This window comes from Nannospalax galili, unplaced genomic scaffold (genome assembly GCF_000622305.1).
Source record: "Nannospalax galili isolate Female #2095 unplaced genomic scaffold, S.galili_v1.0 scaffold1022, whole genome shotgun sequence".
Taxonomy (NCBI): domain Eukaryota; kingdom Metazoa; phylum Chordata; class Mammalia; order Rodentia; family Spalacidae; genus Nannospalax; species Nannospalax galili.
In genome coordinates this window covers 503,059-529,981 of record NW_008348201.1, presented here as the reverse complement: position 1 = coordinate 529,981, position 26,923 = coordinate 503,059, and the positions used below count along the sequence as shown (strand labels likewise).

Genomic DNA, 26,923 nt, shown 5'->3' with positions numbered 1-26,923 from the left:
CTTGGCCTGGAAACTCTGGCAGGCGGCAGGGGCCCATGGCCTTGGCTCGCAGCCGGGGCTTACAGCCTTGGCCCAAAACCTTGGCTTGAAGCCGGGGCCAGATAGCCTTGCTAGATAGCCTTGGCCCACAGCCTTGCTCTTCTTTTCAGCATATGGTTCTATTCTTCTGTAATCAGAGATTCCTCCTATAATGTGCGTCAGAGGCTCTGACCTCTGACTGATCTAATGGTTTGCACTCTGTGTGCCTTTGTTCTCATTCTCTATTAAAACTCATGCTTGAGCTTCAATAAACAAGACTTGATCAGACTCCTGTCTTGTCTCCATTTCTCTTGTCACATCCAGCTCTTCTTTTCAGCATATGGTTCTATTCTTCTGTAATCAGAGATTCCTCCTATAATGTGCGTCAGAGCCCTCATGCTCTGACTGATCTAATGGTTTGCACTCTGTGTGCCTTTGTTCTCATTCTCTATTAAAACTCATGCTTGAGCTTCAATAAACAAGACTTGATCAGACTCCTGTCTTGTCTCCATTTCTCTTGTCGCTTGTCCCATCCATGGCCCCACCCCCCAATTCAGGTACCCAGGTGGAAGTTCTGCAGGTCGGAACCAAGTTGCAGTGCGGAGTAGCTACCCGCACATCATGGTGCCCTTCTGGAGCTCAGCATGACTCTGCGGCCTGGCAGGCTCTTCAGACTTCCAACAGGGTAGTTATCTCATCCCCTGACACCCCTACACCCCCACACCCAGACTTGTCATCTATTAACAGTTCCCCTCTTCAATCTCTCAGGCTGCTTTGAAACTCTCTGAACTCTGCTGCAGTACCCTTTACCCTCTGCAGCCATTTAGTAACCCACATATATAAAGATAGTATTCATAGGGCTAGAGAGATGGCTCAGAGGTTAAGAGCTGCTCTTGCAGAGGACCTGGGTTCATGTCTGAGCACCCACTTGGCAGCTAACAACCATTCATAACTTCATTCCAGGGGATCCAACACCCTCTTCTGGCCTCTGTGGGCGTTGCATAACACAAGTTCACTTACATACATGTAGGCAATAAACTCATACACATAAAATAAACTTTTTTAAAAAAAGACTATTTACTGGGTCATGTTTCATCAGTGTGAATATTAGCACATAAGATTGAAATAAAGGAGCCTACACTGGCCTTAGCAGGCCGTCAAGGAAAACAGGCAAATTGGACTACTAGGCAAATTGCTGCCAACAAAACCACCATTCCTGTGAATGTATTGTTATTTAATAAATTTCACACTGTAGAAAAACACAGTATGTTTGTCTACGTTTCTGAGACAATGTATTCATGTGACTACCATGTAGGGCCATGTAGGGTTTACACATGGAGCTCTTCTGGTGAATAGAATATGAATTTTTAGCCGAAGGTTTTTAAAAAACCATAAAACCCACAAAAGCATATGCATAATTGTGGTGTTATAAAATAATTAGGAACTACTTAGACTGGTCAGGAAGAAATATTTTAGTTGAAAGGGTTATATTTAAATGAGAAGCCAGTAACAGAAAATTCTAGGCAGAAGTCAGCATAAAGCAAGGCCCCCCAGAAGGACAGAAAATAAGGCTTTAAAAAAAAACCTTCATTTCTGTTGTATTTTTATTACTATTATGTGCACATGGGGGAGGCACCCACATATGGAGGTCAAAGGACAACTCTTTGCAGTCACTTCTCTCTTCCCATCTTCACATGGGTTCTGGGATAGAACTCAGGTAGTCAGGCATGTAAGCACCTTATAAGCACTCTCACCAGCCTAAGCTGACCTGAGTGACGGCATGAATACAGGGGAGAGCCACAAAGGAGTGCAACAAAGGTGGGTGGACAGCTAGAGGAACGCCGGCGGGTCTGAGCCAGGGCAGAGGGTCTACGCGGACTAAGTGCGGGGACCAGAGGGCTCCAAAGAAATAACTGCAGTCAACAGGTCTACATGTAAGAAGGAACAAAACACACCCACTCCAACATTACATGTGGCCAGGAAAACTGAATCCCACAGTTCAGGAGCACTAACCTTTGTGAGGAACTGATTGTTCCTTTTAGGGGAACACTCTTATTGGCCATTTCTTGCCTTGTTTTGAAAAAACAAAAGGCAGCTTAAAAATTTTAACATGAAGACATTCTTTTTCCTCTTTTCTTCATCCTTTGAATGTATTAAGATCAATGGCCAAGCTGGAGCTGGAGAAATGCCTAAGCAGTTAGGAGCACTAGCTGCTCTTGCAGAGGACCTGGGTTCAGTTCCCAGCACCCGCATGGTAGCTAACACCCATCTTTAATTGCAGTGCCAGGGGATCCAATGCCGTCTTTTGGACTCCCTGGGCATCAGGCACACATGTGATGGTGCACTTACATACATGCAGGCAAACACACACACACATGAAACTGTGCATATAATTAAATTAAAGGTTAAAGGAGTTTGTAACTTTAAAGAAAATAAAATCACCACCTTCACTAAGTTAACACATACCACTGATTGCTGAGCACCATGCAGAATACTTTCACTTGGTGAAAAGGTAAGGCTTACAGCTTGGCTAATTAAACAGTCTGGTTTGCCTGTGCAATCCGTACTCACAGGATGCTGTGAATTGTTGGGAAAAGTCCAAAACAGCAATTACTGGATCCACTGTGAACTCTTAATCTCTTGTTGATTTTCCTATCAGTACACAGCACATGGACAACCAAGGCCTTCCCACACCCAGTGTGGACTTAGCTGCTGCCAGGCCCTTCTTCCATCTCCCGTTTCCCTTCTGCTCTTAGCAGAATTGCTTCTCTCCCAACTGACCTTCCTTCCACCTCAAAAAGATGACACTTTATTCTCCTTTACTCGGGGTCCCAGAAAACTTTCTCTGAATTTTTTAGTTTTACCTGCATTACTGACAGCCCCTCTTGCTTCGCCAGTGACTTCATCTGTCGTCAGTCTCTCATAGCCTTATACTTTCACGTGCATTCAAAAATAAACTTATTCTCCTGCCACTCTCAGGAACTTGCTCTGCATTTCTAATCACACCAGCCTAACTTCACATATAGGAAGTAACCGAGCATTCCCTCCCAGCTAAAGCAATCCATCCGGTACACAGGGACCACAGTGTGGCTATGCTCAAAATGCCATCATAAGCCATTTCCTCCCGCTAACAGAGCTATACAAGACACTGTTCTTAGCATTCAATTTCTTCAAAACTCTATCTCTTATCCTCAAATAACCACCGTGGACTATTTCCTATATTCTTTCTACCAACCATCTCAGTAAGTCACTCTGTAATAACACTGCTTTTCACTTGAGGCTCATCTAATAGCTGGGGGCTGTGTCTTTCACCTTGTGGGGTCTATACTAACCCTGAGTAGTTAGGGTCAGACCCAGTGGGGACGAAACAGGACACTTACTTCCTGTTCTGGACCCTTCACAAAGTGAGAGGCACAGCACCTTCCTAAGTTCTGTGAGCTGTCCCTGTGTAAAATCAAACCTGGAGGCCCTGTGGGGATCCCCTGGACTTATATAGCCAGTTGACAAGAGTGAAAGTGAATGGAGCCCTCCAGTTGAGGCTGGCATTGGAAATAAGTGCAGTCTTGTAGGTGACTGTGCCCTTTAACTTGAGGGATCTATACCAACTCCAGTTTAGTAAGTGCCAGAATTTGATTATACTCATGTGGTGATTTGAAATGAAATGGTTCCCTCAAAAGCCTTTCTTCCAAATCAAGACAAAGTTCCTAAGCTCCTCATTCAAGACTCTTCAAGTTCCTGGTCATCTAAACCAGCAAATGAAACTCAGTCAACACCTATTATGTGAAGTCACTGCAACTGTATGTTCATCCTGGGGAGAAGAGAAGACAATGAAAGCTGCAGAGGGTCGAAGACAAGAGCACAGAGCACGCGGATCCAGCCGAGTCATCCCCATGGCTCCCATCTTTCTAGCCCACTGTGCCTCTCACCTCCCTAGAGTTCACTCCTCCCTCTGATGATCCACCTGAATTTAAGAGTCTGAACAAATGCATCCACAGAAAAGCCTTCTTGGGTTGTCATAGCTGAAATTCATTTTGTACATCTCAGTTTCAAGGCAAATGAGCAAATCAGAAAGTAATAAACACATCGTAGTCATAATTGCACTATCTCTAAATCAATTAAGCTATTAAAACAAAACACTACATTTACCAGAAAACCCCTGCCTACGACATACATCTTTCTCAAAACAGGTAAAGCTGCATGTGGTGGCTCAAGCCTGTAATTCCATCAGTGAGGAGGCTGAGGCAGGCGGAGTTAAGGTTTGAGACCAGCCCAGAGAAGAAAAACAAACCAAGCCTAGCTAAGTGCAGGCTCTTACACTCATTTACCATGCACTTGGGCTCACTTGGGCTGGCCTCAGATCTCCGTGAATTCCAATTCATGGGGTAGCTCCCAGATCACCTCCAACCCCCAAATGCTAAGGCAGGTGCCACCACCCAGCTAAACTCCCTCAGGGGGACTGTCAGGAGCCAACAACTAAGAGAAAGAGAAGCTGATACTGAAACCACAGATGACTATATCCAAAGAGCCAGCAAGAAAGGAGAGACACAACCTCAGGCTCACTCAAGGCTAAGCGCTAAGGCCTCTATATAAAGCTAGGACCTTTGTGAAAGTAAGAATTAGAAACTAAAAACAAAAATTGCCTGTTAATACAAGGAAGGCCCGACTGAAGTCTAGATTCTGAGGTGAAGATAGCTTCTCCTGGAAACCCAAATAAACTTGAATTTATTTCTGAATATGAGCTAACAACTCCAATCTCAAGGCCCATGAGGGAACTTGCTAAAGCAAGCAAGAGTCAGCAGAAACAACAGCTGAGTTAAAGCCCAGGGACTTCAGATACTAAAATTACTCAGTATAAAACTTTTTTTAAAAAATATGGGGCAATGAAAACATGAGCAGTAAAATCTAATTCAAGTCAGATGTGCAGAAAACCAAACTCAACTTCTAGAAATGGAAAATAGAACCAATCACAAACTCAGTGGGAGCTGCTGAGATGGTAGAATAGGTAAAGGCATTTGCCAAGTCTGACTGCCTGAAAACTGTCTACTCAATTCACTAGTCCATTCGTTAATTTGTAATTTTATTTGATAGTTAATGTCTGCAGTTCTTTGTAAGTTCTGGATATTAGTCCCTTGCCTGGTACAGCTGGTTAAGATTTTCTCCCATCCTGTGCGATGCCTATGTCCTCCGCTGATTGTTCCCTTTGCTGTGTGGAACCTTTACAATTTCATATAGTCCTGTCTATTGATACTTGGGGTTAATTCCTGTGCTACTGATGCTCTCCTCAAAGAGTTCCTACCCACTCTGAGGTCCTGAAGAGTATGCCCTATATCTGCACCTAAAAGTTTCAAGATTTAAAAATATTTTTTATTTTATGTGTATGAGTGTTTGGCCCTGCATGTATGTAAGTGCACCCAAGTCATGGAATACCTACAGAGGCCAGAAGAGGGCATCAGATCCCCTGGAACGGGAGTTTGGGAGGGTTGCTAGCCACAAGTAACTTCTGGGAACTGAACCTGGGTCTTCTGCAAAAGCTGCCAATGCCACTGAGCCACGTCCCCAACCCCAGAGTGTCAGGTTTTAAATGAAGGTCTTTGATCCATTTTGAATTGAATTTTGTACCATATAGAAATCAACATATATGATATACTATATAAGCACATTAAAGGACAGAAACCACAGAATTACCTTGACTGATGGAAAAAGACATTTGACAAAGTCAAGCATGCCTTCATGTCTAGTGACATTAGAAGTAGATGGAGCATACGTCACGATAATGGAGGCTAAATACAACAAACCTAGAGCCAAGATATAACTGGAGAAACACTGAGAATTTCCTCTAAAATCAGGAGCCAGCAAGGATGCCGATGCCCATGCCCCTTCTTCCTAATTCAGTGCTCTACATCTTAGCTGTAACAAGTAGCCAAGAGAAAGACATAAAAGGGTGAAAAAGAGGAAAGGAAAAAGTCCAACCAACCCTATCTGCAGATGACATGATTCTATACTTTAAAGAGTCTATAGACTCTACTTAACAAACCTACCAGATTTAATAAACACAGTAGAGTTGCAGTATACAAAATCAATTTCAAAAACAAATAAGCTGGACATGGTGGCACACACCTTTAATCCCAGCACTACGGGGGCAGAGGCAGACAGCTCTCGGAGTTCAAGGCCAGCCTGGTCTACATAGTGAGCTCCAGACCAGCTAGGGATAAAGAGAGACCCTGTCTCAAAACATAACAAAACAAACAACAAAAACCAGTAGCCTTCTTATATACTAACCATATACTCTCAGAGAAAGAAAGTAGGAAAAATATCCCATTCAAACTAGCACCGTCCAAAATTAAGCTCCTAGGAATACACCTAGCCATTGGAAGGACCTTCCCTACACCTACATTGGCAGTTAATACTGTGAAAATGCTATACTACCAAAATCAAACAGACTTAATGCAATACCTATCAAAATTTGAATGTCGTATTTCACAGATCTAGAAAAAAACAATCGAAGAATTTACATGGAAGCACAAAAAAAAAAAAAACATGACTAGCCAAAGCAATCCTAGGGGGGAAAAATGCAGCTGGATGTTACCACAATACCTGACATCAAATTATATTACAGAGCTATAGTGATAGACAACCTGGTACTTGTATATAAAAATACACAGGTAGACCAAGGGATCAGACAGAGGATCCTGAAATAAACAAAGCTATGGCTTCAGCCTCCACCAGCAGCGGCCGCTCCTCTATTTGCACGGGCACCACCCTTCGCTCCTCACGGTGGCCGCAAGCTGTGGCTGGTCTTCAGCTCACTCGGCGCTGAGGCCGCTCTTCTGCTCGCTGCTGCGCTGACTCTGATCGTTGCTACTTCTGCCTGGTCCTGGACCCCAGAGCTGGTGAGAAGACTGTGTCAGCAGAGCCACATTCAGGCAAAGGAGACCAGGTTCGGTGACGCAGATCTACTTTATTGTAGAAGGGCACAAGCTTATATAGTGGGGATCCAATCAAGAAGTTTTAACTCAGATCTTTGGCAGGGCTGTGCCCTACTATAACATCTCGAGCCACACACTTTATTAGCATAATAGGTGTCAGGTTACTTAGGTTCCAGTTTCCTGTGCAGGGCCTGGATTCCTGGGAACCACGTGACCCAGGCTGTTGCAATATCTAAGTGTTATAATTTGGAATCTCAAGGGTGGTGATCAGGGAGTGGCGAGCTCTAGGCACCAGTCTCATGATCTGCCAATCGGAGCAAATGTCACAAGGCGTTCCCTGTGGTTCCAGCTGTCAGGCCGTTGCCTCAGGCCTATCAATAAGACTTTCACCCTAGGCTCAAGCCTGTCTCCCACATCTTCCCCTTTTTCTTTTAAAAAGCCAATTATAGGTTGGTAAGGGCAAGGAACAGTGGGTCATTGTTTGTAGAGGTATGTTTGTCTTTTGGATCATCTAAATTTGAGGGCATCAGATGTCTAGATGGGACAACAGCCAACTGAACTAGAGAAATGCGGGCCTTAACCAAATTAATGAGACCCTTAACAATGCAGTGTCCAAAAATCAGGAGAAGGGTTAACAAAGCAAGGGGACCAATCAAGGCAGACAGAAGCGCGTTATGTCTGTAGTTCAGGGAATCATTGGCCAGCAGTTGTAGATTTTGATGTGGAATTTACCACTTTTTCACTGGCTACATTAATAATCTGCCAAGTAAGGCTGACGGGTTAGTGGGGGTTAAGGGGAGTTGCTAACGCTCGAGAGTTAGCAGTAACAATGGCACACATAATAAGGAACATAGACAAGGGGTTCCCACTGGTTTGAGGGTTTTGATTGGCCATAGTCTCTGCTTGAGTAGTGAGATACTTAAGGTCGCCCCAGGTTATCGGGTGTGCCCTTGGAGGTGGTCGCTTTCGTGGTCTGCGACGCCGGGTCGGCCTCTCGGCGGTTGAGAGGTGTGTCGCTTTCTCCAGGTTCAGGGCTGCCACCTCTGGGGTCAGTGGTTGTGGAGGGAGGCTTTCCATCACAGGCAATTCTGATGTTCCGGGCTGGGATCCAAATGGGGGCAGGAATATTATCTGGAAAGACACAAGCATAGCCTTGCCCTTGTGTTAATAGTAGGTGTGGGCCTTTCCATTTGCCTGTGAGAGGGTCCCTTCATCACACCATGGGGGCAGGAGTGGGCTGAGTGAATGCCCCCCAATGCTTTATTGCTGGTGAGAGGCCACTGGAGTCAAATTTTAGAAAATTTAATACAAATAGAGCTTGTTGTATAACAAAATTGGGATCCTTATAGTGGGGGCCTTTATCACTGTCTCCCCCTATCTTCTGTATTTGTTTAATGAGTGTTTGGTAGTAACGTTCAACAATCCCTTGACCCTGAGGATTGTAAGGGATACCGGTTATATGCTTAATATACCAGTCAGAGCAAAAATGGCTGAAGGCAGCAGAGACACAGCAAGGGCCATTGTCCGTTTTAATTTGCCAGGGAACTCCCAGAAGAACCATGGCATATTTTACAGTGTTTATGGCATAGGAGGCAGTCTCACCAGAGCAGGCCAAGGCAAAGTGGACATTAGAATAAGTATCAATAATATGATGGATATACTTGAGCTTGACAAAGGAAAGTGAGTGACATCCATCTGCCAGATCTTGTTAGGGCCAAGGCCTCTGGGAAGGGTTCCGGTGGGTTGCAATGGCCCCAAGGGTAAAATGGGGGCACAAGAAGAGCATGCATGGACCAAATGTTGGCAGCTTTGAATCGGCAAAGTAGGTAGGAGTCGATGTATAGCCTGGGGAGAAAGGTGGAAGCTGGCGTGTAAGTCCCTGGCTTGCTGTATTAGGGTAGGATCTAGGGTAGCATTCATTACCAATCTGTCAATGGTAGCATTGCCTTTTGCCAGAAGCCCTGGAAGATAGGTATGAGAGTGTAGATGCTGGACATACCAAGGGGCAGAGCGTTGCTCAAGTAGTAGTTGTAACGAGGAAAGTAAATAGATCAAGGAGATTATGGCAAGGCCAGAAGGCTTCAAAGGCTACATTTTGTATAGTTTGGACTACATAAGAGCTGTCAGAAAATATATTACATGGGGTAGTGGGAAAGTCTTGGAAGACTTGTAACACAGCAGATAACGCTCCAAATTGTACAGATCCTTGAAAGGGAAAGACCTTTTGTGAGGAAAGCTGTCCCTCCTGAAAAATCACATAACCAAATTTATGCTGACTAGAATCAGTGAAGATTAGAGGAGCCTTAGGAAGGGGGTTACGTTTTGGAAATGCCTGGGGAAATACAGACAGGGGAAGTTGCCTTATTCCTTGAAGGAGTCTATGTTTGGGGTAATGATTGTCATACCTTCCCTGGTATGCTAATAGGAGAGTTTGAAAGCCAGGGTTATCAACGAACAGTGGTTGGAGCATAGGAAGTGGGAGAGGGAGGACGAGTGACTCTCGGTCACGGCCATATAGAAGACAGGAGGTTTGAACTAGCTTAAGGGCTATAATTGCTCAGGCCTCAATTACAGGAAGAGTGGACCTAAATCAATGGTCCCTGGGCCTGCCAGAGCACTCCCATAGGGGTATTTTTTGTAGGAATGACCAAGGCCTGAATAGGCTGTTCAGGTTGTATTCTATTAACAAATGCCTGAGACAAGTGGGTATTTATTATTGCAATAACGCATCATGCTTCAGGCGATTTAGTGAGTTTATTAGTTGTGTAGCTATTGTCTGCCTGTGAAAAGTATACAGACAAAAGTTAGCAACATCTTTTCTTCCTAACCATAGCAAGTATATAATCAACTACAGTACTGCTTACCTCTTAATAGGCTGAAAGGAAAATTACCTAAGCAGGCACCTTTGCTGTAGGGGACTCAGTATAAATCTAACCAGTGAAGGAGCCAAATAGGAGATTTTCTACAGTACATCTTCAGGAATGCTTCCTTTCAGGTATTTCAGAGGCAGAAGCAAAGTCAGCTTCAATCTTTTCTATGTCTGAGGATTTCTTGTGAATTTACTATGTAATTGAAGCCTGAGATTATATAAAAAATATTGGCTCTAGATTGCATGACTGCATGACATTATGTACACACAGACAATACACATAAAATCTAAAAATAATAATAAATGTTCTAATTATTTTTACAACAACCTATGAAGGGAGTAAGAAATTATTTTTATTTCAAAATTTATTTTTTTTACAATTAGTTTCCTATAGTATGCCTAGATACAAATCTGAAAAATCATGTAAGATAATTTATGCCCCCTTATTTGAGTATTTCATTTCACTACAGCTAGAAAGTTATACAATGTTCTCTCTGAATACTGAGTATCCTTTATTCTCCTTTATGTCTTCCAATTGGACATAGGAATTGGCCTATTTCTGGCTCTAGAGGGTCGCGTTTAGTAGCTCAGCTTTGCTATTCTTTTTATTGGTGGGTGGGAGTGGGGGATATGAGGAAGCAAATCCAGGGCTGATTCAGGCTAAGGAAACAGTCTACCCTTGAGATATATCCCCAACCTTTCTATCTTTTATAAAATCTTAAATTGTAGGTTATCCCCTTCAAGATTGTCTTTTAAAAACTTAAAATCAGACTTAAAGTTTGTTTTAGCCTTTATTGTGCTGTTTAATACATCCATTGACTTTTGTGCAAAGTGAAAGTTGTAGATCCAATTTCATTCTGCAGGAAGACATCCAGTTTGCCAACACCACTTTTTGAACAGGCTTTTTTTTTTTCAAAGGGAGGGAGGGAGGGAGGGAAGGAGGGAGGGAGGACAGAACAAACAAGAGGCTAGCAGTCCCACAATCCCTGCTGCTCTTAAGAAAAACACGTCTGGGCTGGGGGGTGGGGTGCTTTTAATCCCATCACTTGGAAGACAGAGGCAGGCGGATCTCAGGGAGTTCAAGGCCAGCCTAGTCTACATGGTGAGTTCCAGGTCAGCTGGGGCTACAGGGAGACCCTGTCTCAAAAAGATTTTAAAAAAAAGAAAAAAGAAAAGAAAAACACCTCTTCAAGCCCTACCTGTGCAACAAACTCACTATAAAGTACTTCTGAGAAGTAATACAAAAGTAAGTAATACCTCAAAACTTCAAAGACACAGACAAAATATACTCAACATTGACATGACCACTTGAGATTTTCAATACAGGGAGGGCAACATAGACAAACGCTTGTCAATCCTGCCTGAGACGAATCTTGACTTAATCACATTTAACAGTGTGGAAAGAGCTCTGAGACTTTAAAGCACGAAGGGCAAGCAGGGTCAACCAGACCATGCACTATGAAGGTTCTCCACATTTTATCTAGAACAAATAAAACTGCTGACTTAAGAAAAGCAGAATTGAGTGGTAAGGGCAGAAACAAAACCAGTGGAGAGTCTGTACTGAGCACTGACCGCTGGCAGCTGGTGGAGGGCAGCAGCCTGCACCTGGGCTTACTGACCCTTTGCCTACACTGTATTTGCCGCCGTGGTAGCAGCACCAAGGATAAGGTCCAAGATAAACTAGTGAGCACCTGGCACCTTCCAGACTACGGGTTTTACAAAGGTTTGGCATTCACATCGTCTCTTTCTGTATATTTTTTATTTTTTGGTTGTTAGCCTTAGCCTTTAACAGCTGTGCTATCCCTCCAGCCCACTTCTGTATATTTTTAGGTGATCAAGCTTATTATGGATTATATCAGGTATAAAAAAACTACTTTAAAGGCTAAGATATGTGATTTTGAGATTTCCAATATGATAGATTACCTTGTAGAGAGTTAGCTCTTAGATACACAGCCTGACCTTGAAGTTCAGATACTCCTGTCTCTACCTCCTATATGCAGAGATTATAGATATATATATCACCACACCCAGTTTAACCATTACTGGGGGAATCAAACCTAGGGCCTCATGCATGCTAAGCAAGTAAGTACTAACTTAGCTATATTCCTAGCCCCACACAACTCTCTTAAAATAAAAACATTCCCTAATACTTCAGTAGTAATAGCATAATCAAGATTTAACCAACAAACCAAAAATCTTAAAAACTACAAACTTTGTCCAAAATGAATTATGTTCAATTATTTTAGAAATGCAGATTTCTCAGAGGCAGATCTTTTTGAGTGTATTTTAATGAACCTATATATGTGAAGTCTGAACAAATGGCTGCTAATAATGGATTGTTAAACACAGTTGGGCAGACATGATGTCTAGACAAGATAATAGCGAGAGCTGAACTTTTAAGAACATTCGCTACTTGCTCTGATAACAAGGAAAAACAAAGAATGTTTCTCTTATGTGAGGCAGGCTACAATGCTTCGATCATGCACATTCAACAACAGATAGAGCTTCCGCTACTTTGAAAACAATTCCATTTTAATCCATCACGGGATAAGAGCTGATACTTTTCCATGACCACAACTCTAATTAACATTTTCAAGATGACTGTACATTTGACTATCTTATTTCCAGACTATTTCAAAGTAAAAACAGTCTTCCTATTGAAAGGCAAGGAACATGGCTAGTGAGAGTGCTGGGAATCACCTGGCTGACAGAGGCTGAGCTAGACATTGCAAGAAGAGAACAGCAGAGCTCCAACACAGATTAAATGCAACGTTTTATTTACGGAAACTTTGTGCCACTCATTAACTCAACAAGCACTAATTACTCACCCATGTCTAACATGGGTTCACATGAAGGTCTTCAAAATATATGTCATTTTAGTGTAAGCTCCCTATACGCTAAGAAGAGAGTTAAAAATTCAAAATACTGGGGCTGAAGAGATGGCTCAATGATTAAGAGCACTGGCTACTCTTCCAGAGGACCCAGGTTCTATTCCCAACACCCACATGGCAGCTAAGAACCATCCTGACTCCAGTTGCAGGAGATCCAACACTCTCTTCTGACCTCCAGGAGCATTACATTAAACACATGCAGGCAATATATATGCTCGTACATATAAAATAATTTTTTAAAATTCAAAACACCTAAAAACTCAATTATAAATGTGAAATAACATGCAAGAGCATGTACAGAGGACTGGATATATAGCTCATCAGAAGTGCATTTGCTTAGCACGTGTGAGGCTCTGGATTCAATTTCCAGCACTACAATAACAAAATAAACAAGCCAGTATGTAGACAAAAAAATATTGAGTATTAAACATTGTGATTTAAATCAGAAAGATCAAAGATTACTTAGCCTAACCTCTAAGAAAAGCAAATTAACAGCCCAGTCACAAAAATGGTTGGAATGTGGAATTGAAGCAAAATAAACCTTTAGTAGAATAGTGTTTTACCTATCACGTGATACCTCAGAGAGAAAAATGACTTAGATCAATTTGACTTACTCTTACTCTTATGAATTCGAGTAAGAAAGGTTCCTAGAGAGCAACAGTGCTCTAGGACCGTAACAGAGTGCCTGCCCTCAACAAGAATATGTACGTATTTAAATACATCATCTGGGTCTTTTCAAGTTAAAAGAAAACCAAAAATGTCAATATCCTTCAACAAATGCCACTGGGGACTCCTTTTTATATTTACAACAGAACAGTTTTCTTTAAAATATTCCTGCTCTCAATCAGAAATTATCAAATAAATAAGTAATCAACCCATTTTTTTTCAGTAGACAAACAAAGCCTGGATAAAGCAGCAAGGGGAGAAAGGTTAGTGTCAAGCATGTCCCTAGACCTGTCTTGGTTTAGGGTTGTTTTTTGGTCTTTTAGAGACACAGAGATCTGCCTGCCTCTGTCTCCGGAGTGCTGGGATTAAAGGTGTGTGCCACCACTCTCAGCTTGGTCTAGATTTTTACTAATTGTATTTATTAATATAACTTTAAAGAAAGATTGACAAGTACTTAGTACAGGCAAGAAATTAAGAATTCTCTGTAAACTCATACCCTCTAATGACTCCTTAGCCTTATTCAGCAATAAATCATGAAAAGTGGATTAAAACATAATACAGACTCAGGAGTCTATATATTCAGGAATCTACCTCCCAGGCATCCCAGTGAACTCATAGGCTGCTCTTGCAGAAGACCTGGGTTCGAATCCCAGCACCCACATGGCAGCTAACAACTGCCTACAACTCCAGTTCTGGAGGATCCAACAGCCTCTTCTGTCCTCCTCGGGCACTGCACAACACGGGCGCACTTACCCACATGCAGGCAACGCATGCATATATATAACATAAAAATAAATAAAATATATTTTTTAAAACTTCTCTAACCCATATAAGATTAAGATGATAATATTCTCCAACTTTTCAGCTTAAAAGAAATAACAGAATTTGAGTAGCAAAGAGCTCTTTTCTAACTATTATTTAAAATAGACTGCAGAACAGCAGGATCAGTAAGAAACACAATAGAAATTTCAAATCTTAGTGCCCTACCGAGATCTACTTAGTCAGTTTGACTTCTAATGAAACCCCCAAATGTTTTCCATGCACAAAGTTTAAGATGCTGTGGTACTGACTCACCACAATATTTACACTGCAATCCAAGGACTTATACTGTTTTTTAGTGTTTAAAACTTATGACTAGCTATGTGTCCCACACATACACACAGAGGCATGCTTGACACCATGTGTGTGCTGGGTTGGCTCTCTCCTTCTACCTTTATGTGGGTTTCAGAGATGGAACGCAGGTGGCCTGGCTTGTGATGCAAGCACCTTTACCCACTGGGCCATCCTGCTGGCCCTCTGTTTCAACACTTCTGAGGTAGACAATATAAACATCCAAGAATTACAAAATGAAAAGCCCTGTGCTTTGAGGTGAAGAAATCAAAGGCTCTCTTTTTACAAGATTAATTTACTGCATCACTGAGCTCCAGCTGGTCATCAGCTACCTCACAGCTATTGCTGTGGGTAACGTTCTGCTTCTGCCGTGCTTTGAGTGGCTTTTGGCCACCCTAACACTCAGCCACACGATCAGCACACACCTAAGCAAACACCTCCTACATATTTAGGTAAGGCATATCCAAGGTCTTCTGAAGAAAGAAGATGAAAAGTTTTTTGAAAATAACATTTGAGGTCAGGACACCAAGAAAACAGGGGGTCTCCCAGATAGGCTAGCTACATACCATTTAATCAAAGTCTAAAGGACTCAGAATAATAAATGCTATAAAGTTGCAAAGAATTTACTCTGGTTTGATCTCTGGAGCTGCAAAAGAAGGGAGACTTGACTTTGTGTGCTTCTTTTTAGATGGCAATTTGGCAAGAAACAGGAACATAAGTGATGAGACGGCACTGACAAGTCAAATGGGGCGGCAATAGATCTCCGATGGCTGCAGAACATGACAGTTAAGGAGTCAATGCCAAACCCCAAGCCACAGGTAAGAATCCCACATTAAGGCAGGAGAAATGGTAAAATTTCCTTCTTTTTTTTTGTCTTTTTGAGACAGGGTCTCCCTATAGCCCCCACTGGCCTGGAATTCACAGAGATCCACCTGCTTCTGTCTCCCAAGTGCTGGGATTAAAGACGTGCCACCATGCCCAGCAAAATTTCCTTCTTTAAAGACAGAATGGTCTGCGTCCCGATCCCCTATCAGCATTTTGGGTAGCCTCCTCAGAGGACGGTGTGATAAGAGATAAGAATGAATAAGAGGTAGAATGAATAAGAATGAATGAGAGATGGCTCAGCAGTTAAGAGCACTGACTGCTCTAGCAGAGGACCCGGGGTTCAATTCCCAGCACCCACATGGTAGCTACGAACCGTCCTAACCCCAGTTCCACGGGTATCCGAAGCCCTCTTCTGACCTCCGCGGCATTGCACTACACGGGTGCACTCACATACATGTAGGCAATACACTCATACACACAAAATAAAAATAATAAAATAAATAAATAAATAATAATAAATAAATAAATGAATAAGAGGTAGGAATTGGCTAGGTGGTTAGGGTAAAAAGGCCCCAAGGAAAAGTAGCCAGTCTCTTGGCTAAAAGTCACAATGTCCTTGGGCCTCTTAGCAACATACTCTGTTCCAAAGGCCAAAAACATCAAAAATATTTGGGAGCTTGTATCTAATCCTTAAAAGATTTTAAGGTTATCGCTTCAGAGAGGGACTGTTAGAGAAACAAGCCCAGAAAAGGAGGGAGGCAGGGAGGGAAAAAGGGAGGGAGGGGAGGGAGGGAAGAAGGAAGGAAGGGAAGGAGGGGAGGAAGGGATATATGGGAGGAGTTGGAGGGGAGGGAGTGGGTGTGGATTTGATCAAAACAGGAAACCTAGCAAAATATTCCAATAATTTAACACAAAATGGCCAAACTTCAAGGAGATAATCTGTACTCATGATGGAAAACAAGAAATTAGCCTAGGCTCCAAAGCATAAGGAACTCAAATGTGCTGGATACAGAAGCAGATCATATCCATCAAAGAATATTCAAATCAAAGTGGGCTGGTTCAAAGCAGTTCATCCCTAGTAATACACCATCTCCTAGATGCAAATTAATGTCATCTGGGTTAAAGATTTAGACTCGTAGTTCTCTGTCATAGCTAACTATAATCTGAAGGATTTTAAAAAATCACCTGCACCTTTAACACTAAGAAAATTCTTACATGTCCAGAGATGAAAAGGTAACAATATGTCAAAAGACATAAATTTGCCAGGCATGGTAGTGCAAGTCTTGGATCCCAGCACTATGGAAGCAGAGGAAGGCGGATCTCTGTGAGATCAACCTACAGAGTGATATAAAATTGGTTTCAAACTAAGTAATTTTGTGTGTACCATCAAGCTAGATTGTGTACCTGACTGGTACTTTCTCAAGATCAAAGAGGTCAACTATGAATGATAATACAAAGAAAGAGCAAAAATATTAATAAATGACAAACACAAATACTCCCTGTTATTTCAGCACAGTGTTTCTGCCAGTTATGTTCTTAGGAGAACCTTGTCTTTAAAGAACTACAATGTGGGAAGAAAAGAGACATTAAATCATTCATCCATTCGACCTAAAGTTACCAAGCACTTGCTGCTAAGAGGCCTAAGTCATATGGTAGGTGACAAAGTAAGAGAGACCCTGACTTCAAGTGACTCAGAAACTACTCAAGGGTCACCGTCCCTTATGAATTTGCATATCATTCAACAAATACTTTTCATGAGTCTACTACACACTGTTCTATGGCAATAGAGTACTTAGCAAAGCAAACTCCTTGTTCTCATGAAGTCTGTTATGGTAAAGAGAGACAAGGAAACAAACAAATGTCAAGTGAATTTAAAAACAAAAAAGCTAGCATGATGGCCCACACAGCAACCCCAGCATTTGGAAGCTGAGGCAGAAACACTGAAGTTCAAAGCCAGCCAAGTTTCAGAGCAGCCTGGGCTAAACTATGAGACCCTGCCTCAAACACAAAAGAAAATGGAGCTAGAGACACGGCTCAGTCAGTAAGCTCTTGACTTCAAAGCACAAGAATCTGAGTTTGACCTACAGAACGCAAATAAAAAGCCACACATAGTACCAAGTGCTTGTAATCCCAGTGCTTGAGGAGATGCAGGCAGGTGCCCCTGGGGCTCACTGGCTAGCCAGTGTAGCCTACTTGATTGGTTCCAGGCCCGTGAGAGACCTGTCTCAAAAACAAAAAGAAGGGGGCTGGAGAGATGGCTCGGTGGTTAAGAGCACTGGCTGCTCTTGCGGAGAACCCAGGCTCAATTCTCAACACCCATACGGTGGCTAACAATCGTCCATAACTCCAGTTCCAGGGAAATCTGATGCTCTCTTCTGTCCTCCATGGACAGTGTACTACATGAGTGTACTTACACACATGCAGGCAATATACTCATATACACAAAGTAAAAATTATAAATAAAATATTTAAAAAAGAAAAGAAAAAGAAGTAGATGGCACTTGAACACCTCCACCTGAGGCTGTCCTCTGGACACACACACGCACATTCAGATCCAAAACACAGAAAAATGCAGAGATATAAACACACACGTTCACACACACACAAAATGGGAAATAAGTGAAGCCAGAATAGAAAAACAAAAGGACAGAAGTTTTGTACAGGGCAACGACATGTAAATTCATGAAGGTGCATGTAGTAAGGAACTTCATATATGTTCTCACTTACTTGATATCTTCGAAGACACCAACACCTGGACACACCAAATTAAATAAAATTTTCTTCGTCTCCATTTTTCTTATACTCCTCAACTGAACATTCCAACAACCTTCATTTTGAAACTCTATTGGTTTGCATGGCAAATTTCCTAGCTTGGCTCTTATCTTCTGCTACACACGGCGTCAACACAATCAGTCACAATCTCATCCAGGATTTAGTTGAGGTTGTTTCCCACCCAATCAAGGGAAGCAGATTCCATTGGTGTGGAAACTGAATAAGGTAATCCTTAATTTGTTCTTAACTTCAGATATAGTTTAGAAAATGATATAACTGTTCAAGGCCAACCTGTTCTACATAATAAGTTTCAGACCAGCTGGGGGAACCAGACAGGGAGACCCTGTCTCAAAAAGGCCAAAAAGAAAATTACTTAAAGCAACGGCTGACATTTCTTCAAAGTGGAGACTAACAACATCATTAAAAAGAATAATCCCAGCACTCAGGAGGCAGAGGCAGGCAGATCTCTGTGAGTTCAAGGCCAGCCTGGTCTACATAGTGAGTTCCAAGACAGCTGGGGCTACAGGGAGACCCTATCTCAAAAAGACAAAAAAAAAAAAAAAAAAAACAACAAGATGCTATTGTTCAGAATAATGTCACTATGACAAGCTTAACAGTTTTTCATTGCTACTCATTAATAGGCTACTTTCTCTTTTAAAAAAAATCAAGTTAATTCATTATTTAAAATTAAGGAAGGTGATCACAATGTCAATAATGACTATGAAATTAATCCAAAAATGTTTTCAATGAAATTTGAGTTACAAGTGGAAAAAGACAAATGACTGTGTTTATTCAATAAATACTTACATGTGGAGAATGACACAATCCAAAAATTACGTCTCTTAAAAAACTGTATTCTCACCTGTTCGATCTCTTTGGTTTTTGATGCTATTGCTTTAGAGCGACTGTCCAGCTGACTGTCTTCAAACAATTCTGGGCCATCTGCTGTGTTTGACTCAGGTTCTTCTGTCTGATCAATAAATGAAGGTGCTGTGGCTCCAGTCTTGAAAAAAAAACAGGTCCTTAATTACTTTCCTTAAGGACATGGAGTATCTGAGATGCTGTGTGGCCACCAAGAGTAGAGTATATTAAAAGAAAATGCTATTTAACAAATTCTAAGAAAAGGAAACTTTCAATGCCGTTATGCATAATTAGAATACCTGAATAGCCTGGAGTCGTGGTATGCACCTTATTTAACCCCAGCATTCTGGAGGCAAAGGTGGGCAGATCTCTCTGAGATCAAGGCCAGCCTGGTCTCCAGGGCAAGTTCCAGGCCAGCTGTGGCTACAAGGAGACCCTGTCTCAAGAGAGGGAGACAGAGAGAGAAAAGAAAATGTAAAGAGTCAAGGACCTAAACATAAGACCTAATATGCTGAATCAGACTGAGGAGGGTAGAGACTACACCGGAACTTACAGGCACAGAAAAGGACTTTCTGAACAGGACTCCTAGACAAGCATTAGGTCCAACAACTGAAGAGTGGGACCTCCTGAAATTAAAATCTTCTGTAAAGCAAAAGAAAACATTTGAGTGAAGAGTCAACCTACAGAATGGGGAAAAAAATTTTTATCAGCTATACCACTGACAGAGGGTTAGGATCTAAAATACACAAAGAGCAACAACAAAAAACTAAACATAAAATAAAATTTAAAAGTGTGACAAGGAGCTGAATAGGGAGTTCTCTAACAATGAAACACAAATGAAATACTTTAAAAGATCCAACATCTCTAGTCATCAGGGAAATGCACATTAAAACCACTTTGAAATTTCATCTTATCCCACTCAGAATGGAAAAAAAAAAAAAAAAAACAAATGCTGGTGAGGATGTGGAGAAAGGGGAGCTCTGTCCACTGATATGGGAGTGTAAACTGGTGCAACCACTATGGAAGTCAGTGTGGATTCCTCAATAAAGCTTGAAATTGAACTAGCACATGACCCAGTCACACACTTGGGCATACACCCAAAAGGCTCTATACCCTACTACAGAAATACCTGTTCATCCATGTTCATAACTGCCCTTTTCATAACAGCCAGGAATTGGAGACAATCTAAATGTTGAAAACTGATGAATAGATAATGAAGATGTGGTACATATGCACAACAGATCACTCAGCTCTTAAAAAAAAATTAAGAAAACTTCAAGCAAAAGAATAAAACTGGAAACAATCACCCTGAGTGTAGTAACCCAGACCCGGAAGGACAGCAGTCTTGTGTTCTCTCATGGCTGGATGCTAGCTTTGAAATCTTAGGTACACGTGTTTTAATATGAAAATCCAGAGAGTCAAGAAATTAGTAACTGGCCATGAACGGAGAGGCTTCCTGGGAGGGGTGGTAGAATGCAGTGATATGAAGTGGGGAACATTAAAATAGAAAGAGTTCAGAGGCAGGCAGAACTCTGTGAGTTCAAGGCTAGCCTGGTCTACATACTGAGTTCAGATCAGCTGGGATTACAGGGAGACCCTGTCTCCAAAAAAGAAGAGACCAAGAAATAAAATAAAGTAAAATAGAAAGGACTTGGGCTGGACAGATGGCTTAACAGTTAAAAATACTGGTTGTTCTTGCAGAAGACCCAGGTTCGAATCCCAGCACCCACATGGCAGGTAACAACTGTCTGTAACTCCAGTCCCAGCCTCTTCTGACCTCCACAGGCATTGCACAACGCGGGTGCACTTACCTACATGCAGGAAATACACACATACACATAAAATAAAAATTAAAAAAAAAAATTGGGCCAGGCATGGTGGTGCACACCTTTAATCCCAGCACTCGGGAGACAGAGGCAGGGGGATCTCTGTGAGTTCAAGGCCAGCCTGGTCTACATAGTGAGTTCCAGGACCGCTGGGTCTCAAAAAGACCAAAATAAATAAATAAAAATTTAAAAAAAAACAAAAGAAAGAAAGAAAGGGCTAAATGGGGTGGGGAATGCGAGGGCAGAGGAGGAAGAATGGGGGGTGGTAAGTAACAATAAAGGCCTTTAGAAAAAGCTGTATGGGAAACCACCACTATAGAAGCTTCCTAAAATATTTTATTTATTATATATTTTTATTTTATGTGTTTAGAGTGTACTGCCTACATGTATGTCATGCAATGTCCACAGAGGTCAGAAGAAGGCATCTGCTGGAATGGGAGTCACGGGGGGTTGTTAGCCACCATGTGGGTGCTGGGGATTAAACCCAGGTCCTCTTCATGATCAGTCAGTGCTCTTAATCACTGAGCCATTTCTCTAGCCTCAGTTACTTAAAGTATATACATATATATCATAAAAAGAGATTAAAAGGAGTTATCCTATAACAAGGGGAAATCATCTCTTCTACACATCATAGACTAATTAAAACAAAACAGACGTCAATGACAGGAATGGACTCCCTCTCTAGAAGCTGTTGACCACAAGTCCTAAGAATCTCAATACTGGCCACTGCCCCTGCTCTTGATTACGCACTAGAACTGGATGGTAACAGCGTATGCTAAAGACACTGCATACATGAGCTGTAGAACAAATTAGAAATCCAGCTGCTGCTGACTTCAGAATTTCATCTCTACTGGGTAACATTCACAGTGTTGGAAGGTGCTATGCATGCTACTAAAAAAATATTCAACCTTATCCAGCTGTGAATCCTTTAACAACAACTAGTTGTGGCAAGGTAGGCCTACCATTACAATAGCGGCATGAATTGGATTTAAGATCCACATCATAGGGTGGAGCCCATACCGGACATTAACATCTGGCTTAGGAATCTGAGGCTAGACAAGCCACAAAATATAGGGGAGAGTCCTACTAAATAGTTATCATATTAAACTGATTCCTAATAACTTCTTGTTCTACCCTTAAGATTAATGCGTTCTCAATTCTCACCAGGTAAGTTACCATACATAGCAGATGGTGATTAACACAGAAATCCACAACTGGCCAATGAGCAGTAGAGTGCTTGTCCCTGAATAGGACACCTGTATCAAACTACTGCCTCCCAAGGCTCAGGGATCATTGCAGAAGAGGGGGCAGAAAGATTGTGAGAGCCAGAGGTGGTGAATAACCACAAAGAAACAGAGTATTCCAGACAGCTGGTCAGTTAATCATATGAACTCACAGCAACTGTGACAGCATGCACAAGTCTGAAAACCAGACAAAATCTCAGCACAGACATGAGGAAGTGGGTAAAAATCTCCGACCCACCCTAAGGAAATTTTAGCAATCAATGGTTGCTGGGACGGGGGAAAGACAGTCTCTTTCAAGGGTGGGACTCTTGGTAGGTTGATGAGGCTCCAGTGGATGGACCCACACTGAAGAACATTTACGAACACAAACTAGATTCCATAGGCCTTATTAGATATATAATTAAATTAGGTGGGGCAGTAAGTGGAGAATGAGGATGGGGAGGGATTTAAACACCATCAAACTATATGGTATGAAAACCACAAAAATTCAATTTAAAAACGTTGTAAAAAAAGAGTAAGCGAGCCAGGCGTGGTATGTACACCTTTAGTCCCAGCACTCAGGAGGCAGACAAAGGCAGATCTCTACGAGTTCAAGGTCAGCCTGGTCTACATAGTGAGTTTTAGGCCAGCTGGGGCTACAGTAGGGAGAACCTGTTTCAAAAATACCAAAAAAAAAAAAAAAAGTGAAATAGATTAGAGGGAATGATTGGTACACTTTTACTTTTTTAATATTTCACTTATTATTTTTATGTGTCTGCATGTATTGCCTGTGTGTAGGTAAGTGCACCCATGTCGTCCAATGCCCACGGCAGACAGAAGAGGCTGTTGGATCCCCTGTAACTGGAGTTTCGGACAGTTGTTAGCTGCCATGTGGGTGCTGGGATTCGAACCCGGATCATCTGCAAGAATAACCAGTGTTCTTAACTGCTGAGCCATCTCTCCAGCCCCTGCTTTTACTTTTCAATTAAACAAAGTCTTACTCCATTCTAAAATTATGATAAATTATTAAATAAATATTAAGAGACAGATAAAAAGGTTTTGTTTATGGCTATTCCTTAAGCAATCTATTTATGGAATACGGAACACAGAAGAAATATCCACATGGAAATGAAAGGCATATACACATAAAGGATTACAGTAAAAACATGTAATCACGATCTTTGAAAGTTCAGTATTTTGCTCCTTTAATAGAAAACCATTAGAAACAATCCCACAAGGCAACAATAATTAGTTCTATTATAAACAATTCAATAGTGAATAGCCTTTAGACTATTCTCCATCAGCACACTAACAATTCTGTTTAAAGGGGGATGAGTTTGCCCGTAGGAATAGATACTTTATGTATGTGTATGTAGCCTCTGAGGAGATGACCCAGGAACAAATACAACAAAGGCAGTTTTCTTTTCTTTTTTAATATTTTATTTATTATTTTTGTTTTATGTGTATGCGTGTATTGCCTGCATGTAGGTAAGTGCCCCTATGTCATGCAATGCCCACGGAAGACAGAAGAGACTGTCGGATTCCCTGGAACTGGAGTTACAGATGGTTGTTAGCTGCAATGTGGGTGCTGGGATTCAAACCCAGGTCTTCTGCAGGTACAGTCAGTGTTCTTAACCACTGAGCCATCTCTCCAGCCCCAAAGGCAGTTTTCTTAAAAGGAACAAAATGGAAGTGGGGAATAATGGCACAGGACATGCTACAGTACTTTGACATCATTTGAATTTTTGGCTCATAGGTATATTTTCTACTTCAAAAACTTTTTTTTTTTTCCTTTGGTCTTTTTTGAGACAGGGTCTCTCTGTAGCCCCAGCTGTCCTGGATTCACCATGGAGACCAGGCTGACCTCGAACTCACAGAGATCCGTCTGCCTCTGCCTCCCAAGTGCTGGTACTAAAGGCATGTACCACCACACCCGGCTTGGGCTAAATATTTTAAGCTTTAGACTTTATAGTCTAAAGCTTAAAAGCCATTTAAGAAATAAATTCTATTATCAGTTTCTAACATTACATCATTACATTCATATAATTATTGTATAACTACACAAAAAGCTCCCATTTCTTATTTTTTAGGAGGCACCTGTGATGACTAATCTTGGTTGTCAACTTAACTAGATCTGGGATTAACTGAAATGAGAGAGACTTTCTAGATCAGATTATTTGAAGCTGGAAGATCCACCCTAATGTGGGCATCACCTTCTAACAACGTCGTGGCACGGAAGGGAGCTTTCACTTTTTTCACTTTCTGCCCACCTGCCTCCTTTCTCACTGGCCAGTTCATCTTGTTGCTGTGTCAAGGAAATTTATTGACTCTCTATTTTCCTTATTTTTCTACAAATTGTCCAACATCTTACATAGAGAGTCAATCCTGGCTGGTTGCTTCTAGCATCTCTGGATGAAGTGAGAGAGGAAAAGAATGAACTCTCTGATAAAATTAAACAGCTCCAGGTTCAAATCAACAGTCTAAAGGTTTCTAAATGTGCCCAGGAAGTCTCTCTAGCAGCCACAGAGCTCAAGTTGCAGAAAATCTGCAGAAAAGCTGAAGCCCTCACTATACATGTGGCTGATTTACAATGAAAATTTAATTCCCAGCAATGGAGAATGTCAGCCGTGGGAATGAGGGCAGTCATAGGGAAAGAGTGGAATCCTGTAACTTGGGGTGGAGACGTATGGGAGAACCCTCATGAGGGTGACGACTTTGAACCCTCAGAGTCTAAAGGGTTTATTTCACCTGAGGAATTAGTCTCTCCACCCTCAGTAGAGAATGCACCCCCACCCCCATGCCCTGCAGAACCCCCTTGCCTAAGGGAATTAATCAGGAAAGGCAAGACCATGTTGATGTCCCTCCGCACCCATCAATTATTGCCTCTAGACCTATAACCAGATTCAAGGCTAAACAGGCCCATAAGGGCTTGATAGAAACTGCGGTCCATGAGAAGGTGTGCTATGCCACTAAGCATTTGAGTTTGTTAACTATTCAAGCGAAGTCTGGGGAATATATATGAATATGTCTGGGAATGGATTTCAAGGGTAAGGGATAATGGTGGAAGGAACATAAAATTGGATCAGGCTGAGTTTTTTGACATGGGTCAGCTGAGTGGAGATTCTATGTTTAATATGGAAGCTTGCACAGTTAAAAAAAGGTTCAAAAATTTGATTGGTTGGCTGAATTATTTATCGAAAGACGGCCTACTAAGAGTTGAAGATGCCTGATATCCCTTGATTTAGTGTTGATGAAGGGATTTTTAAGACCCAGGCAAACTGGTATGATCTGCTGTGTGAAACAAATCCTCCACAATGGGAAGGCCCAGAGGACATGCCTTTCACTGATGTTATAAGACATAAAATGGAAACACCAGCACATCTGAAGGACTTTGTTTTGGCTCTTTTCCTTGTGCCAGATCTTAGAGGTGGAGATGCATGAATTAAATGATCTATCAGGACCTCAGAGCAGGTCAGGCAGCAGCAGTGAATTGCCAAAGGCAAAGTAAGTGTAGCAAAGGCAAAACTACACCTATAATAGCCTGAACTGGACGGACCTGTGACACTGGCTAATCAATCATGGTGCATTCAGTGACCAAATACTCAGGAAGCTACTAAGCTTTTATTTGATCTGTATAAGCAGAAAAGCACTAGAACAAATGACAGAAAGGCAATAACGTAGGATATGCACAGCAACAGTCCATTATCAAATGGAAGTGGTATATACATGACTGGGTACGAGAAGGCCCTTGGGGCCCAAGCAAGTTACATGGTGAAGTTGCCCAATGCCTATGGCCCCTACTCCTGTTACAATGCCTCCTGTTCTCAGCATGCACCTGTGGCTTCATGGGGTGTGCCCTATGATTGGTTGACTGAGGAAGAGAAGATAAGTCTTGGTTTACAGCTGGTTCTACACACTGTGCAGGCACCACCCAGAAATGGGACAGCTATGGGATTACAGCCCATTTCTGGAACAACCCTGAAGGACCCTGGTGAAGGAAAGTCTTCACGGTAGGCAGAACTTCGGACAGTGCGCATGGTCCTGAATTTTGCTTAGAAAGAGAAATGGCCGGATGTGTGATTATATACTGATTAATGGGCTGTAGCCAATGATTTGGCTGGATGGTCAGAGACTTGGAAGGAACATGACTAGAAAACTGGTGAGAAAGACATTTGGGGAAGAAGTATGTGGATACATCTCTCCAAATGGGCAAAGGATGTGAAGATACTTGTGTCTCATATAAACGCTTATCAAAAGGTGGTTTCAGTAGAGGATGAGTTTGATAATCAAGTGGACTGTATAAACCATTCTGTGGACAGTCAGCCTCTTTCTCCAGCTATCCCTGTCATTGCTCAATGGGTTCATGAACAAAGCGGCTATGGTGGCAGAGATGGAGGTTATGCATGAGCTCGACAGCATGGACTCCCACTCACCAAGGCTGACCTGGCTACAGCAGAGACCAACACTGAGCCCCCGATATGGCACTATTCCCCATGGTGATCAGCCAGCAACCTGTATCAGGTTGACTACATTGGAGCACTTCCATTATGGGGGGACAGCACTTTGTCCTTACAGGAATAGACACTTATTCTGGTTATGGATTTGCCTTTCCTGCACATAATGCTCTGCCAAAACAACAACCAGGGACTTACAGAATGCTTTATCCACTGTCATAGTATTGTATACAGCATCGCTTCTGACCAGGGAACTCACTTCACAGCCAAAGAAGTGCAGCAGTGGGCCCATGGTCATGGAATCCACTGGTCTTACTATGTTCCCCACCATTGTGAAGCAGCTGGCTTCACAGAACAGTGGAACAGCCTCTTAAAGACACAGTCATAGTACTAATTTGTTGGCAGTAGCCTGGAGGACTGGGGCAAGATCCTCCAGAAGACGGTATATGCTTTGAATCAGTGTCTAACATATGGTCCCATTT

At 42.0% G+C, this 26,923-nt stretch overlaps 1 protein-coding gene across 14 annotated transcripts in view; it reads right to left on the bottom strand.

Annotated features, from left to right (window-relative positions):
* The window catches only part of Pphln1 (periphilin 1), a 143,061-nt gene that overhangs the window by 25,285 nt on the left and 90,853 nt on the right, over positions 1–26,923 (bottom strand). For 8 of the 14 annotated variants that reach the window (XM_008844847.3, XM_008844853.3, XM_029569197.1 and 5 more), the window contains 2 exons: positions 18,940–19,080; positions 7,296–8,075 (listed from right to left, as the gene is read on the bottom strand). The exons of 1 other annotated variant lie outside the window; for it this stretch is intronic. In XM_008844847.3, coding sequence (XP_008843069.1) covers positions 7,725–8,075; positions 18,940–19,080 — 492 coding nt within the window. In that variant the 3' untranslated portion in view covers positions 7,296–7,724. Of the gene's footprint in view, positions 1–7,295; positions 8,076–18,939; positions 19,081–26,923 lie in introns of those variants that run through there. 5 more of the 14 variants (XM_029569200.1, XM_029569202.1, XM_029569201.1 and 2 more) reach the window with 1 other exon arrangement.